The sequence below is a fragment of the Spermophilus citellus genome (assembly GCF_964194105.1).
Source record: "Spermophilus citellus genome assembly, chromosome: 1".
Taxonomy (NCBI): domain Eukaryota; kingdom Metazoa; phylum Chordata; class Mammalia; order Rodentia; family Sciuridae; genus Spermophilus; species Spermophilus citellus.
This window is the reverse complement of record NC_138182.1, coordinates 275,974,129-275,991,986: the sequence shown is the minus strand read 5'-3', so window position 1 is coordinate 275,991,986 and position 17,858 is coordinate 275,974,129. Positions and strand designations below refer to the sequence as shown.

The window sequence follows — 17,858 nt, the reverse complement described above, 5'->3', positions numbered from 1 at the left end:
CTGCAGCCTTACTGCTCGCACTGAAGTGGTGATGGACTCACTCCACCTTGGCTGGAGTCGTGGCGGATTCACTCCACCTAGGCCCCTTTCTTCACACGGTGCTGAGTCTTTGTCGACAGATCTCCTTTAATGATCTTTACTTTATCTTTTAAGATGCGGCAACATATGCTGCGGGCGCGGCGGCGCAGAGCACGGAGCGGCTTACTCACTTCCCGCCGCCATCTTCCTAAGAATGTGTCTTATATTTTTAAATGAATGAGAAAAAAATCCAAAGAGGAATACCATTTTCTGACACAGTAATAAAGGAAATTCAAATTTCAGTCTCCATTAATGAAGGTGTTTGGGGGTGTGTAATGTAGCTCTACACTGTATTGTCTTGGCTGCTTCCCTGCTGTAAGGGCAGAATTGAATGGTTGGATAGAGACTATATGACTGACTCTTTACAGAAAACGTGCCGACCCCTGATCTACTACTGTGATAATGGTTACCTTGTTTTCACCCAGGGCCTTACTTTAAGAATGGAATGAAGGGCTAGGGGGTTGCTCAGTGGCACAGTGCTTACCTAGCACTTGTAAGGCACTGAGTTTGATCCTTAGCACCACATAACAAATAAAATAAAGACATTCTGTCCATCTACAGCTACAAAAAACAAAAAAAAATTGAAGAAAAAAATGAGTTCAGACAAAAGTGACCAGGACAATAAAGAGATCTCCAAATCATATAATGTGGGGGAATTGGTTGAATAAACAGGCCATTTAACCTAGAAAATAAAAAATTGCAGAGTGGAAATGATAGATCTTCAAGGTTGTGTTCTCAATTGTTTTAATTCTTGGAAAAGGAATATCAAGGGAAAGTAGCAATGTTGGTAGTTAGAGAGCACTGCCCTTCAGTCAGAACATGGGTTCAAGTTCAAACTTCTATTTGTTTTCTCTGGACTTCAGTGTGTTCACTTCAAAAATAAAGCTTGCATGTGGCAGCTCATCAGATGCCCAGATCCACCATGATTTAAGATTCTCTCTGGTTTCTTGTCTAGAATTGAGCTCTTCCTCTTGCACAAGCTCCTGCCTGCCTCCAGGGGAGGCACTGGAGTTGAACCAGTGCTGGTACCTTCTCCTTGTTGGTTCTCTTCCTCATTGATCTTGCAGTTGTTTTAATACTTTATTGAGTGGAAGGATTGCCCTTCTTAATTGAACAGAATTAATATCTGAAATACAAAAGTTATAGAAAGTCTTTTGACCTCACCATTTTAAACATTAGGGTTTTTTTCCCTAACCATAAATCTCCAAAACTGTGATAAAAGAGTTCAAAAAAGTTTAAAGATTGAACATTTGCCTTAAAGGTATTTGTGGGCTCATTGGGAAACAGACATGAATAAGAGGAACAGACCTGTAGTGTGGACAAAAAGCAGAGGGTGCATTGGGGGAAGATCAGGTCTGCCCAAGGGGCTGGTTGGAATCAAACCTTGGAAATCCAACAAAATTCCAGCTTCATCATCCCAAAGCAGCCTGTCATTCTGTGAAAGATATAAAAGGTTTTCCTATGGAAAAGGAATCAGACTTGTTCTTCATAACCCCAAACAATAATGATTCAGGTTGTGCTTACAGTTTTGATCATACTGTCCTTTCACTGAAAAGCCTCAGGGGTATTTACGTCTCATCAGTGAAGCATCAGCATCCTGACTGGGACTGCCAGGCCTGCTCATCAAGGCCTGGCAGCTCTAGCCTGCCTTTGCTTTCCTTGCCTTGCAGGCTCCTGTCCATCCTCAGATCTCAGCCCAGCCTCGTGTTCTAGGGAATCCTTCTTTAAACTGACCTAGGTCAGGTCCCCCCCTATGTCGCTTGTCAAACTGCATTCATTTCCCTGGAGGTCACTTTAGTGAGGCTCTTTTTCCTTGAGAAAGGTCCATGCCAGAGTCCAGTCTATTTTGTTCATAAATGTAGCATCAACTTAACTATGTCCATAGAATAAAGGTAGATTTTGATCAATAAAGAGAAATATTCTGGAAAAGGAAATGGACTCCTCCCCCAAAGGGAGTTCCCCGCTGACAGTACCTAAGTACTGGTTGGAGGACAGATGGTGGGAAGACTATAGCAGGAACCTAGACAAATAAATAGTGTACATTTAAATAGTGCTTTTTTCATTTAATTTTGTTTCAATTCTGTTTTATCACCATGTTGTTGGCCATTGGGGTGACTTCTTATCATAGAGGCTAAGTGGTTTCTCTGGCCCTGAAACCTGAAAGTGGCAGAATGAAAAAGAGTTGTTTTTTTTTTAAATATTTTGTGTTGTAGATGAACACAATACCTTTATTTATTTTTATGTGGTGCTGAGGATTGAATCCAGTGCCTCACTTGTGCTAGGCAAGCACTCTACCACTGAGCCACAACCTCAGCCCCTAAAACTGAATTTCTTGCACATTCTATAAAATCAGTTGTCTCTCCACAGCCAGGGAGGCCTGCATGGTTGGATAAAGTGGTCTTGAATTTCACCGAGAAGGAATGACAACTCACACTTTGATAGTAACGTGCCTCACCTGCAACTTTTGCATTTTTATCATTGGGTGGGCCTTAAAAACCCCCCACACACAATTAGAAAATTAAACTTACCTTTAAAATAATGGGTGGTCTTTAACACTCCTACAAGGTGTGCTCAGTAAAATGAAGACGACTCTGACCTATATGTTATTAAAAGCATACAAACAAGATCCTGTCTGTGTCAGGCAGGGAGCAGTTTCCTGCTGTACTGTAAGAGCCCCGAGTGAGATGTGCACCATCTCTGAAGACTGTGTTCACAGCTTGAGTAGGTCACATGGCAAGCTAGAGTTGAATGCCTTACTGGTCACGACAGTGAAGATAAAAACCTTCCGCTTGGTGGTTCTCTTCCTCATTGATATTGATCTTGTAGTTGTTGGTTTAATACTTTAATGAGTGGAAGGACTGCCCTTCTTAATTGAACAGAATTGATTACTGAAATATAAAAGTTACAGAAAGTCTTTTGACCTCACCATTTCAAACATTAGGAGGGTTTTTCCCTCTCCTAACTATATTATGGCATTGAAGCAAATAGCAATATCTTTTGTTTATTAAATATAGTGTTTTTACCTGAAAAATTTTAAACAAGGAGATTTTACTGTATGTCTGTCTCTTTACTTCCTCTGCTACCTCTAACATCTATATGAAGTTGCCTTTTCCACCCTTCTTGCTCAGGTTTGATGTCCTCCTTCCTGGACTTAGGAGGAAGTCACTGGGCTGGAAGCAGTTGATGTGTTGACATATGTAGGGAGGAAGCTCCATTGTACTGCATGTTGGGCCATGAATTGGATTGGAAGGGGAAGTAGATGAGGTTGAAGACTGTGGCAGCCTTTGAGGAAGTAGAGAGTAAAGAATTAGCAGTCCTGGGCTGGAGCAGCCTTGGGAGTTTCAGAGGCAAATCCAGTGCTGCTGAGTTTCCCTGAGCAAGACTGTGACATCCACGCCACTGGGAGCCCACAGCCCTGGGTAGAGCTGCTGATCACTTCTTTTTTGGCTCTTCAGCATCTTTTAGTTTTGTTTTCAGGGTTTAGTTCTTTTTTTCTTTTAACTGGTTTCCTGTTGTAATGTTTGGATCACTTCACCTGTATTACGTTGTGGCAGATTGAAAAAAGTCAGGTAGAATTTTACCACAAAAAGCAGTGCCTTCTTAAAGTTCTACTCAATGATCTTATAGTTGGAGTGATCAGAGATTGGGTTTTAGTTTGAGATAGTCACACTGATGCTTTTAGGAGGTCCTGGTATAATTCCTCTGGCACACCTTAACTACCAAAGCATTGATTCTTCTGATTATTTGCTTTGGGGTCTTGGCCTGCTTTGATGCTGGTAGCTAGGGGATCCATAAGATGTGATTAAGCTGTTTTCAATGAAACAGAAATACATTCATTGTATTTTAGACTTATTTATATGTAGATGTGTTTCAGCTACCACCCAAGTGGTTCAGCCCAAAAGGATTAAAAAGGAATTTCATTTTTCTGTGTCTCTTGATAGACACTAATAATATCAATCTATAATTCCTGGCAACATCTCTCTTTTCTACCTCCTCTTGCAACCTACACTTTGTAGAGATTCTTCTTTGCCCAGACTTGCTCTACCCACACTCCCTTTTGTTCTTTCCATTACCTAGGATGACTGAACATGCAGAGGTGGGACTTTCCCTCTCTTTGTACTTCATCAAGCACAGGGACCCTCTCAGATGGGTGCGCACTTCTCCTGGGTCAGAGTTTAGGTAGCTGGGCTAGTGACAGCAGAATTCTCCTTAGCAGAAAAGGGGACTGTCTGAACCTTCTGATGTCCAAAATGTTACTCTCTCTCAGCTGTATTTGGAAAAATGAGATTCCACTCAGGAGATCACCTGAATTGTTATCAAGATACTGTTTTGCAAGATGTCTGTAGGATGTTTCTTTCTCTTTTATGAATTTTTAAAAACTTTAAAATTTTCTTTTAAAGAGTCTTAATTCTCTTTGCTGTAGCAAACTTGCCTTGAAGATTAACTCAGCTCCATAATTCATAGTACAGCAAAGTCTAAAGCAGGTAGCTTCTCACATTGCATCTGTCCTGTCTTTGGAGTCTAGTTCCACCACTTACTGGCTGATTCTTCTAGGCAATTATTCAATCTTTTTTTCCCTAACACTTTTCTTTCCTGTAAAATAAAGGTGATTCGGGTAATAAGTAAAAATAATAATTAGTGCTTATTGGGTACTTAATAATGTGAGAGATGTTGAGCTAAGCACTTTGCCTAATGTCTCCTTTGAGCCCTAATGCAGTTCTGAGAGTCAGGTACTCTGTGACCCCTGCATTGTGATGTAGTGATGGTAACAAGAGTCAACCTGTGGGGGCTAGGGAGGAATTGGGGTACTTTGGATTAGGTAAAAGGGAGGGAAGGGGGTATGGGGGGTAGGAATGATAGTAGAATGAATCAGACATTATTACCCTGTGTGCATATATGATTGCACAATGAGTGTAATTCTACATTGTGTACAACCACAAGAATGAGAAGTTATACTCCATTTATGTATGATGTGTCAAAATGCATTCTACTGTCATATATAACTAATTAGAACAAATTAAGAAAAAGAGAGTTACCCTGCATTGAACACTTCCTATATACCATGCTCTGTTATGTACTATCTTCATTCCTGGGTTTAGAGATTAAAATGGAGGGAGAGGAAGTTGTTTGTCTCATGCTTCTGTGAGCAGGACCAACTTGGTAACCATTGTATCAGACTCCAAGTCCTCCTTACTATAAGATGCACAGCATGGTTCATAGGAATATGGGATAATCTCTGTAAAATGCTTAGCACAGGGCTGACACATAGCAGTTTAAATTGTAACCATTTTAATTATTAGTGAAGTTACACTTTTTCTTGCTAAAGCATGGCTCTTCCTCTCCTTAGAAGCCCCATTCCTGGTACCATTAGCACACAGCTCCTTCAGATCCTATACGTGATTATAATGGCCATGGCCCACTCACCCATGACTACAAAGTCCCCTTCCTGCGACCTCCAGATAGTTCCTTGATACCCATACCAGTATCCCCAGGGCTACCTTCTCTGGCCTTTCTTGGCTTGAGTTATTTGACCAAAAAATATGAGAATATACATTTTTGTATATATGTGCATATACAAAATATACACACATATTTTGTGTATACACAAAGTACAGGCTTATATTCTAGGGTTGTTTTCTGGTAAGTTGATCATCTCACATATTTCTGTCCTGGGTATGTAGGTAGGGTTTATTTGGAGGATAAGGGTGAAGGGTTGGGAAATTGTGTGTGTGTGTGTGTGTGTGTGTGTGTGTGTGTGTGTGTGTGTAGGGAGAGCCATCTTCTATGGTAGGTCCCCATGGAGGCCTGGGTAGCTGCAGGAGAGACCTATGTTTAGGGGACGTGCCCTGAGGAGTTAGGTGGTACTTGAATGAATGCAGCAGGTCACATGGTCTGACAAATGAGAGTACATGCCCATATCCGAGACAGCAGCCAATCCCTTCATGGCTGCAAGCCCTCCATGTCCACACACTCAGGAGCACTACTCTGTGGCTAATGGCAGTTGCTCTAAAAAGGCCCTTTAGGGAAGAAGAAAGGTGAATGGTGAGAACACACAGGAGAATCCCAATCTCCTGAGTTTACAGAAACACAGCCTGAATAGGAAATTCTCAGGAGGCCTAGAGGGAGTGGTGCTTTCATACACGTGGTGGCAGTGCTGGTAATTGGCAGAGTTGTTTTTGAAGGCAGCTTCTGTGAAAGCCAACAATGTGCACACCCTTTGACCTGGCATTTCCTCTTCTTGAAATTATATTTTAAAAAAAAGCAAACATGACTCCTCAAGGACTGTTGAAAAGAATGTTTGCCACAGCATTGTTTGTAAAAGCGAGAAGTGGGAAACAATCCAGACATTTGTCAGTAAGGCCGCAACTTCCATACAGGACAATCTCTGCTAGAGTACTGTGCATTCACTGGGAAAGTGACATTGACAGGAAAAGTGCCTGGCTTTAGAGTGAGAAAATAGTTATGTGAATGTTCCACTTAAGAGATGTTTACAGCTACAGTTGAAGAATTATGTATTACATAGACCCCATTCTAGTTCTCCATAGATTTAAGGATTTACTAAAAGTGTTTGTGTTAGAATTTTCAAAGTTTAGAAGACTGTCTCAGTTAATAAAAATCTAAATTATAGATGTAAAGGCACTATAGCCTTATGTTTTTAAACAAAATGTTTGACTAAATTTCTAGGTGGTAGTAAATATAACAATGATTTGAAAAGCTGATTAACTCTTCTAAATAGGTACTTGTTTGAAAAAGTCATTTTAAGTAACTAGAAATATATAGTTTTTCATTTGCTGGTAAATTATTTATTGAGAGTACAAATGTATATCAAATGTCCAGATGATCAAAAATGCCAGAATTGTAAATTCCATATTGACAAGTGTTTCACTATAGTTGATCACTGGAATTTTACTAAATTGTGTACTGTGGAGGAAATTATTTTGCAACAAACCTCAGGAGGTTTGGCCCTTATTCAGATGACCTCTTTCTCATCCGTACTCAGCATTTTACATGCTCACACAAATATAACTAGGAATCTTCAATATTGAACAGCAAAATGTTGCATGTGTACCATTTGAGTCTCAGGCTTGTTTTCCCCCTTGTCAAATCAGAAATTGCAGTGTTATGTCACAAGCAGCATGTTTGGAACCATTTCATGGCTCTTATTGTACAAGGTTCACTTTCTGGAAATGATGTCTGTGTTCCTGCTATTTTGTGTTACTAAGGTGATGCCATATATTATAACCCATAATGATTAAAAAATATAGCATTAGGCAGACATGGATCCCAAAAGGCCAACTGGATTGATTGTCTGCAGTGCACCTGGTACTGAACTGAATTCCTAAAATTGTTTATGAATTCAGCTATTCAACAAGAGCCAAGTCTTTGTCAAGCATTGTGCTGGTGCTTAAGTATTTCATTTCACTGTTCCCCAGCAGGATCAGTATTTTCACCCTCATTTATAATCAATTAAATTAGGATAGGATGGGTTAGGTTGCTGTAGTCATATGGCTAAGTAAAATTGTAACATGGCTAAGCAAGTTTTGAATTAGAAATTGTAAAATCCATGCTCTTAATGCTCAATTTCCTTCTTTAATTTTTTTGGTGGACACAACATCTTTATTTTTATGTGGTGCTGAGGATCGAACCCAGCACCCTGCGCATGCCAGGCAAGCAAGCAACCGCTTGAGCCACATCCCCAGCCCAACGAATATGTTCTTATATATGACACTGATTATGAGAGAACTAGATGTTTCTTTAATTTTTGGATTGAATTTTTAAATAAAAATAGTTATGTAAATTGAGGATAGACACTTTGCAGCAAAATTACTATGTGTGTGTAAATGTGTGTGTTTTACTTAAAGCTGATGTTTAATTGTGATGTACTTTTTTTTTTTTAATTGTAGAAAGTGACCAAGTTCACTCCTGGACACTAGTTACAAGCCAGGTCCTAGATACTGCCTGGAGAATAGCAAAGGGCTCTGTGATGTTGGCAGTTTCACTGTTGGTGACTACCCTCTGCTATTTCAGAAGGCTGCATTTATATTTAGAACACTGGCTGAAATGGTAGGTCATTGTGTCAAATTTAAATTTCAAAAATATTTCACTATCCAAAACATAATTTTGACATTATTATTCCCTTTTATTTTTCAGGTGGATTGGATATCTCCAGAGAAAATTCAAAAGTAAATATTTTATGCAGATTTTTATTTTTTAAAGTGCAGAGAAGGCTCATAAAGGGAGGAGAATGGGAAAATTAACTGCCTTTTATTTTGATTTGGTCCAGGGAACCTCAGTGTGGAGGCGGAAGTTGATTTACTCAGTTATTGTGCAAGAGAATGGAAAGGAGAAACACCCCGTGCCAAGCTGATGAGGAAGGTGTGTCTGTTTACAGAGGTTATGGAAGACATAGACTGTCAAAATCAGGAAATATTCCATTCTGCTTTACTGAATCCAGAGATCAACCAATACCAGTGGGATGCAAGTAACAATTGTGGCTCTAATTCAGAAGCCACACAGATGCTAGATGTTGGCATTAGGTCTTTAACCTAAAAAATCTGTGCCTTTAAGGAGTTAGGTAAACCAGGTTGTAATGTCAGAAAACCCTTGAGCATTGTTCCATTCTCAGGTCTCTCCTGGCCCGCCTACTAAACGTTTTCATGTGCAACAGAGGGTCTTCTTGAAGGAATCAAGTACCCTCACATCAATATTTTGAGGAGTTTTAGAATTTTCCATTGAATTAATCTTGGCAAATATTCCCAACAATGCTGTCCAATCTTGTCACCAGCAAAAGCAAAAGGAGGGAGGGGTACATTTAAAGTACATTTAGCATGCTCTTAAAAGCATGCAGTAGTTTTGTGATTAGGTTTGCCCAAAATGACCTGCCCTAGACTTCCAGGATTTGTCATCTAGAACAGACTCTAACACATGAGAGTCATTTTAAAATTAAATTACATGCACTTGTAATCAGAATTTTATCGTTGTTTCTGCTGTCCACTTTAATTGGGAGGAATATCTCACTGAAAATAATATTTTCTCAGTATGTCCACTGAATTCACTTTTTTTCTCTTTTTTCTTTTTGGTACTTGCTATTGAACCAGAGGGCACTTTACCATTGAGCCATATCTTTAGCCCTTTTTTTTTATTGTTTATTTTTATTTTTTTGGTACCAGGGATTGAACTCAAGGGCACTCAACCACTGAGTCATATCCACAGCCCTATTTTATATTTTATTTAGAGACAGAGTCTCACTGTGTTGCTTAGTTCCTTGCTGTTGCTGAGGCTGGCTTTGAACTCAAAATCCTCCTGTCTTAGTCTCCTGAGCTACTGGGATTATAGGTGTTGCCACTGTGCCTGGTTTTATTTTGTATTTTGAGACAGGGTCTTTCTAAGTTTTGGTGGCTGGCTTCAAACTTGTGATCATCCCATCTCAGCCTCCTGAGTCTCAGAGATTATAGGTGTGGCCCCCTGTAGCCAGCTAAATTCACTTTCTTCATTCTGTTATCCAGTGTAATTAATGAAACATTTTTCTTTCTATGCTAATAGGCTTATGAGGAGCTCTTTTGGAGACACCATATTAAATGTGTTCGACAAGTAAAGAGAGATAACTATGATGCTCTAAGATCAGTGTTATTTCAGATATTTAGCCAAGGCCTCTCTTTTCCATCCTGGATGAAAGAAAAAGATATTGTTAAGGTATGTCTTCACACTGGGGACCTGGGAATGTTATGTGGACAGTAACCACAACTCAGAAGCTCCTAGTCTTCTCAGCATGGCTTTGTACTCAGAGCATCATGATATTGAAGGAACTTTGAAAGGCCATTTAATCTAATCCTCTAAGTCAGTTTGAAAATTAACTGTCTCAGAAAGCTAGTCATACTCAATTTTGTTCATCTGTTTCTGTTTTTTTTTTTTTTTTTGGTAGATGGACACAATACCTTCATTTTATTTATTTTTTTTAATGTGGTGCTGAAGATTGAACCCAGTGCCTCACATGTGCTAAGCAAGTACTCTAGCACTGAGATACAACCCCAGCCCCTGTTCATTTGTTTTCAATACCCTCGTCTTTTCTTGAGCGAATTTGTCCCTCATAAGTAAGGTGATCTAGTAAAATTCACTTTTTTACTCTGCATTAAATGAGTTTTAACAAATGCATGTAGTGTGTAGTCACCACCCCACAGATTCTCTTGTATACCTTTGAAGTCACTTTTCTTTCCCACTCTAGCACCTGGCAACCTCGATCTGTTTTCTGTCCTTATAATTTTGTCTTTTCCAGCTTGTCATCTGATTGGAGCTATTAGTATGCGTGTTTTGAATCTGACTTCTTTCCCTTAGCAAAATGCATTTGTAGTTCATCCATGTTGTTCTGTAAATTTGTGGTTCCTCTCTTGTCATTGTGGAGTGGTGTTCCTTCTTGTGAATGTTACACAGTTTATCCATTCACCTATTGGAAGACATCTGGGTTGTTTCCAGTGCTTGACAACTATTTTAAATATTCTTATACAGATCTTTATGAATATTAGTTTATATTTCCTTGCGCAAGCATCTAGGAATTAGATTGCAAGATGGTTTGGTAAGTATATGTTTAAGTTTATAAGAAATTGCAAAACTATTTTCCAAAGCGACTTGGTTATTTTTCACTCCCACCAGCACTACATGAGTTCCAGTTGCTCCACATTTTCACCAGCATTTGGTATTGTGAGATTTTTGTTTGTTTGGTTGGTTTAGTCATTCTAATAGGTATGTACTGGTACCATTGTACTTTTAGTTTGCATTTCCTAGTGAGTAGTAGTGATAGTGGCCATCTTTTAATGTCCCTAATTGCTGTTCATATTATCATCTTGGAAAATCATCTTGTCTATTTAAATCTTTGGGTCATTTTTAATTGGGTTGTTTATTTTCTTATTGAGTTTTGAGAATTCTTTATATTTTATGAGTAGACACACTTTTTGAGCTGTGTGATTTGCAGATATTTTCTCCTATTCTGTGGCTTGTTTTATTGTTTTCTTAAGGATTATGGCAGTACATTCTTAATGAACAACCTGAATTTTTATTTTGAATGTGGTATGCCTAATCTAGAATGGAGAAGCAAAGAAACATGAAGCATGTGATGTAGAGATATAGCTGTCTAGGTATCTATATAGGCACCTATCTAGATACCTAGATAGCTCTCTCCTTCTCTTTCTCTTTCTCCCTCTCTTACACACACACACACACACACACACACACACACACACGTGAGCGTGCATGCGCGCACGCTCTTTATTTAACATCTTTTATCTGAACTTCTTTTTTAATTTCTGTTTTATCTAGCAGATATTTGTTGGGTATGTATTGTGCTGGCCTTGCTGCTAGTTGCTGAGGACAAGGAATATGACAGGGACCCTGGGTTCAACAAGTGGAATCAGCTGGAAAAATGTTTTGGATGGCTATGATGGGCTAGATTCTTACATACATCATGGTCTTATTTAATCCTATCAAGAGCCTTGTAAAATGGACATGTTATCTTTAATTTATAGTGGAGGATGAGGCTAAGAGGTGAAATAATCCTGGTTAAGTCATCTCTTAACTGCTAAATGATGGCCTGGTTTGCAGAATGCGTCCTTATATAATTCATCTGTTTCCTGATGTATGTCTCTAACTTCATTTGGTTAAAAATAGTTTCTTTCCTCCTCCTCCTCCTCCTCCTCCTCCTCCTTCCTCCTTCCTCCTCCTTTCCCCTTCCTTCTTCCTTCTTCTCCTTCTCCTTCTCCTTTTCCTTCTCCTTCTCCTTCTCCTTCTTCTCTGGGGACCTTAACCCAGGGATTCTCTGCCACTAAGATACATCCCCAGCCTTTTTATTTATTTATTTATTTTTGGACACAGGGTCTTGCTAAGTTGCTGAGGCACACCTTGAACTTGTGATCCTTCTGCCTCAGCCTTCTGAGTCACTGGGATGAGAGGTGTTTGCCACTGCACCCAGCTAAAAAATAGTTTCTAAAGTAGTTTCCAACATCTAGGAAGTATGATATTTTATCTAAAAATTTTGTTTCTATGGACATAATCCTATATTTAGGTTTTTATCCATTGTGAAGTGATGAAGTAAAAATATAATCTAAAAAAATCATTTAACCCACAAAATTTTTAAAAAGATGACTGTATGCTTTTTATTTTACTGTTGTTTCAGTCTTTTAAACTGAAGATGATGCTAAATGAGATAAAATCATGTGCTGTGACATGTTCCAAATTATGTATAATAAATGTTGGGGTACTAATAATTGTTGGTATCTTCTTCCTTTTCAAGCTTCCTGAAAAACTGCTGTTTTCACAAGGTTGTAATTGGATCCAGCAGTATAGTTTTGGTCCTGAGAAGTATACAGGTTCAAATGTGTTTGGAAAATTACGTAAATGTGTGGAATTATTGAAAATGCAGGTGAGCATTTAGGGACATATGTCCTGGGCTGGGGTTGTTGCTCATAGGTACAGCACTCGCCTAGCATGCGTGAGGCACTGAGTTCAATCCTCATTACCACATAAAGTAAAACAAAGACATTGTACCCACCTATAACTAAAAAATAAATATTAATAAAATATGTCCCAAATGTAGCCATATTTTTCTAATGTCAGGCATATTACTTTATATTAGGGAAGTAATACATGCAAATAGTAATGTTCCTTTTAGTAACTGATGAATTTCCTTTCCAGCTCTTCTTTCTCCTTTCAATTAATAAACAAGAGAAATGTTCTGCATAATAATCAGGCCCTTTATAGTACTGTGGTCTGGAAACCTGACCAATCATGTACCTCTGTTTACCTAGAATAATCATGTGCTATGACACATGATTCCAGACAAGGTTCTCTGAGTGCCCCTCTGAAATGCACCCTAATAAAACTTGGGGGTGGTGCAGATGCAGTAATTATAACTAAGAGTTCTTTCTGCTTTTTAATAATGACACAAGTTTTGGATGATTAGAATGAATCCTTAGCCTCCACTTTCTAACAAGGTTATTTTCGGAAATACCTTAGACTTTCTGAGCCAGTTTTCTTATCTGTATGAAAGAGAAATATGAATAGTATATGCCCTATAGGTTATTATGAGGATTTAGTTGATATTAGAAGAGTGCTTTGAGCTGTGCCGGGTGCATAGTAAGTGTGAAGGAATGCTAGCACTGTTCTTGGCTGAAATATTTTTTGGATAATCCAGCAATCTGGAGCAGTTTTAGAGAACTGACTTGCTTAGTACTTTAGTAAGTGGTGTTTTTTGAAAAATATGTGAGCTAGTTTATTATTATAAGATTGTGTGTGTGTGTGTGTGTGAGAGAGAGAGAGAGAGAGAGAGAGAGACTGACTCCTCAAGCTGCTATAACAAAATACCATAAACTGGGGGGGTTAAACAACAAGCATTTATTTTTTGCAGTTCTGGAGGTAGAAGTCAGATCAGGGTGCTAGCAGGGGGCATAGCCCTCTTCTTTTTTTATAGATATCTTCTTGCATGTCCTCACATGGCAAGAGAATTACCTAGTTTTCTGGCCTCTTATCAGGGCACAAACCCCACTCGTGAGGGCTCCCACCATGTGAACTAATTGCCATCCCAAGGTCTCACCTCCTAATGTTATCACAAGGTTAGGCTTCAGTGTATGGATTTGGGAGAGTCCATTGTAGCATGCTTACAGTTAAAACAAATCAGCACCAAAAAATATAAAGTGACAAGTTAAAGTTCTACTTTCATTTCTTAATCTTTGGCTTATTTTATCAATACTTAGAAAATTATGTAATGGTGCATGCATTCACTTTTACCCTTCTAAATTTCGTTTTGCATCTAAATTTTTAGTGGACCGAATTTAGTGGAATTAAAGATTGTCACAAGAGAGGAAGTATGTGTAACATCCTTTTTTCTGATGTCATTCTGGAACATAAACTTTATGAAGCTTTAAAGTTCATCATGCTATATCAAGTCACTGAAGTTTATGAACAAATGAAGACTAACAAGATCATTCCCAGTCTTTTTAGACTCCTGTTTTCCAGGGAGACATCATCAGATCCTTTGAGCTTTATGATGAATCACCTGAATTCTGTAGGTGACACGTGTGGATTAGAGCAGGTAAATGGGGAAGTAAAACCACGTGTGTTTGGTTAAGGGTGATAGGGCAGTACTCAAAACATGTAGGCCTGTGGGGCTCACTTTTGATAAAACCAGCTACACAGAGGTGGTTTGTGGATATTATTGGCCCCAGATGAGGAAAAGATGAGTAATAAGTTTGCTTGTTGCCCCTGTGTCTGCAGACCCTTGGCTGGTGAGTGCCAGTTCTGGTCTTGCTGACTTCTCACACTGGCAACAGGTTCTCCCACACACACGGGAGAAGAGGTCCAGTTGGAAAATGAGATCGCTTCAGGAAAGCATTTGGTTACCTATTGCAGATGAATAGAAATTATTGAAACGTTTAAATCAATAATTTTTTTCCTTGTAGAAAAGGGTTTCTGTTTTCTTTGGATTTGCTTTCCTAGAAGGTGAATCAAGTTATCTGACATTTTTACACAAATTGATTTGGAATGAGGTCAAGCTGGTTGGAAAACAGTGTAATTTCTAATTGTGAGCATTCCTTTCTTTTTCAAGTTTTTTTCTGAACAGCTTTTTCCTATGATTTCTTCATACTAGTCTAGAGGGATGTTCCTACGCTTGTCCCCTTCCTTGTGCACAATGGACATTTTTTCCTAAGTCTGCCCACTCACTGGCTTATGGGTGGGTTTGTAGACAAGTAGGTTATTTTATAAGTTGCAGAAAAACACTCCCCCCACCATGGTGGGAGGTAGGAATTTGAAAATTTGTGTTTGTGACCTCTTTTTTTTTAATCTCATCCCCAGATTGATATGTTTATACTTGGATACTCCCTTGAAGTAAAGATAAAAGTGTTCCGACTGTTCAAGTTTAACTCCAGAGACTTTGCAGTCTGGTATCCAGAGGAGCCTCTCAGGGAATGGCCAGAGATCTCCCTGCTGACTGAGAATGACCGTCACTATCACATTCCTGTCTTTTAAGTCTGCTGTGGGCGGGGCACTGGCTCTTGTCAAAGACAGCCGTCACACTTACAAGTCTTTCTCGGAAACCAAAGCTAGTGTTTCAGCTATGGGAGGAATCAGGACCTTTTCCCCTGGAGTTCAGGTACACTGGGTGCAGGATGATTTTCCTGTATTTTTCAGTGATTTCCCCTGGAACAGCTGCACTGATTTATTTGGTGGTTGGTGGTTTGACCTTGTTTGTAAGAGGTTCAGCAACTTCACATAATGGCAGGCCTTTAAGCCACAAGAAATTTAGTATGGACAACAGAAAAAAAAACAAGAAGAAAAAATGTATGGAAAAATTGCTAACCTGGAAAGAGTTTCTTCATCTCTGACCTTTGTGTTATTAAGACTCTCATCTTGGGCTGGTTCAAGATCGTCATAAACATGCCATATGTTGTAAGCATCACCTTCATGGGAATCTTTGTTATATATTAATTTTCTAGAACCATTTGATTAACATTAAAATTATGTGTATATGTATATATAAATGTAAACATTTATATATACATATATGCACATTTGGCACACACCCACAAATAATCACTACTTTGTAATATTGTATAATTTGTTTTATGTATTACTTTTTTTGTTACTGTTATATCTGGCCAGCTTAATTGGTTTTATTTAGATAAAAATGATAAATTCTATAGATTAAGGCAACTGAATGATAATTACTGAACTGTCACAAAAATATTAAACTGTAGTATATTTAGCTTATATTTACATGTGTATGTAATGACTGGAAACTCATTGTGGTAGGCTGAATAATATGCCCAGACACAAAGGTATCTTCATCTTAATCCCAGAACCTGGGATTTTGTTGGGTTAAATGGCAAAGGAGAATTAAGGTTTTATTGGAACTGAGATACTAACCATTGACTTTGAAAGGGGGCAATTATTTTGGATTCTCCAGGTGGGCCTGGTGTAATTGAAAGGGTCCTTAAGAGTGGAAGAGGGAATCTGAAAAGTGTCAGTCAGAGGAGAATGTGAAGAGGAGTCAGAGAGATGCACATTGCTGATTTGGGAAGAGGAAGGGGATATGAGCCAAGGAATGCGGGGCCTTTGGGAGCTGGGAAAGACCAGGGACAGACTCTTTCCTAGAATTTCCAGAAGGAGCACAGCCCTGCCAACACCTTGATTTCAACCCAGCAAGACCCAGGTCAGATGAAATCTGCAGAACTCTAAGGTAATAGCTTCAATGGTTAAACCACTTGAGTATGATGTAATATGTTACAGGAGCAACAGAAGCCTAGTATTCTCAGATTGACTAATTTTTATCTTATTTGGAAATACTTTTTTAGTCATTTTGGAAATCTTTATTTTGGAGATGCCTTGCTCATCTCTTGAATTTCAATAAATTCAAAATAATTTTAAAAATCTTGTAATGACATTTCACTTCAAAATTACAACTTCCTTTATGACAAATAAATGACTTACTTAACAACATGCTTGGCACTAACATTATCCCATGATTGTATTGTTTCTTGAATAAATAAAAAAGGTATGTTAAATGCTGAAGCATATGAAATTAATATTCACATTCTTTTGCAATGGAGATGATCAATTGTATGTATTACAAAACCAAGATGTCCAACAGTGCCCCCTGTCATTTTGTTTTCTGGTTGAAAGTTAATAAACTCAGATCAAGGGGCTTTGTGTTACCTTGTTAGCAACTCAAAACAAGAGTTCTGACTTAACTTCCACAGCCCCTTCCGGCTTGGACATGTCCATGGTTTTGCATAACCCCAACCATATAATTGACAGTGTCAGAAATGCCCCCCTTGCTATATTACTGTGACCAAGAAAGCACGAACTTCACTATTCTTTTCACAAGTAGACATGGTGACAACCTGCTGTAGGTGGCTGTGACTAATATTTATGGAATTGCTGCTCTGAATTTTTGGCTCCAGTGGAACTCTTAGGTGCCTATCTGGCTTTTGCATATTACCATTCACTTTGGATCTCCTTAACCAATGTAATCATTTCCATATCTGTCCAGGACTGAAAGGAAAATCTTTTTCCCTAGGATTGGCAGCCTATAACTGTGTGACATCAATCAACCCAGTACACTTATCCTGATTGTGTGTTGTGGGAGCAGGGGGGCATGGGGCAAGAATTCTTTAAATAGGGGGTCAAGACCAAATTGTGAAAAAGCACTTTTCAATACAGTGAAAATAAGGATGACATTTAAATAGTGGCAGCGTTTTGGGAAGGTACCCAAGCAGAAGGCTTTCAGGGTGGAGGTTTGAGTGCTTTGTTTTTTGTTGTTGTTGTTGTTGTTGTTGTTGTTATTCCTTTATTTATTTATTTATTTAATGAGTATAACAAACTGAGTAGCCAGAAAGAGCTGCATATAAAGTAGCACCACTTTGGAGGGTCTCATGTGCTACTGACTGGGCTAGCTGGGCAACCACTGGCACCACTTTTAAATGCCAACAATAAACTATCTGTGCGGTGCCAACATTTAAATGCATTTCATAACCTAAATGGTGATAAACCTATGGAAAAAAATTAAAACATAATGCCCTTGTCTTTTTCTGATTTTAGAATAAGTTTCTTAAATCTTGGCTGTGTGGCCATACTGATGAGGAGTTATGGATGTTAGTTCAAGAATGAATTTTTTGTTGTTAAAATATGCATAGCATAACATTTTCCATTTGAACCATCTTCAAGTATATAGTCAGTGACATTATTGTGTAGCTATCACCACAGTGCATTTAACCCTCCCCAATGCATTTTTTCAT

The 17,858-nt window shown here is 38.6% G+C and overlaps 1 protein-coding gene across 1 annotated transcript in view; it reads left to right on the top strand.

Annotated features, from left to right (window-relative positions):
- The window catches only part of OTULINL (OTU deubiquitinase with linear linkage specificity like), a 33,434-nt gene extending 16,943 nt beyond the window's left edge, over positions 1-16,491 (top strand). Inside the window, exons 2-8 of the mRNA XM_081295776.1 lie at positions 7,983-8,142; positions 8,230-8,261; positions 8,363-8,454; positions 9,622-9,771; positions 12,359-12,487; positions 13,886-14,155; positions 14,917-16,491. Of these exons, the coding sequence (XP_081151902.1) occupies positions 7,983-8,142; positions 8,230-8,261; positions 8,363-8,454; positions 9,622-9,771; positions 12,359-12,487; positions 13,886-14,155; positions 14,917-15,090 (1,007 nt within the window). The 3' untranslated portion in view covers positions 15,091-16,491. The remainder of the gene's footprint in view (positions 1-7,982; positions 8,143-8,229; positions 8,262-8,362; positions 8,455-9,621; positions 9,772-12,358; positions 12,488-13,885; positions 14,156-14,916) is intronic.
- The last annotated feature ends 1,367 nt before the right edge of the window (positions 16,492-17,858 follow it).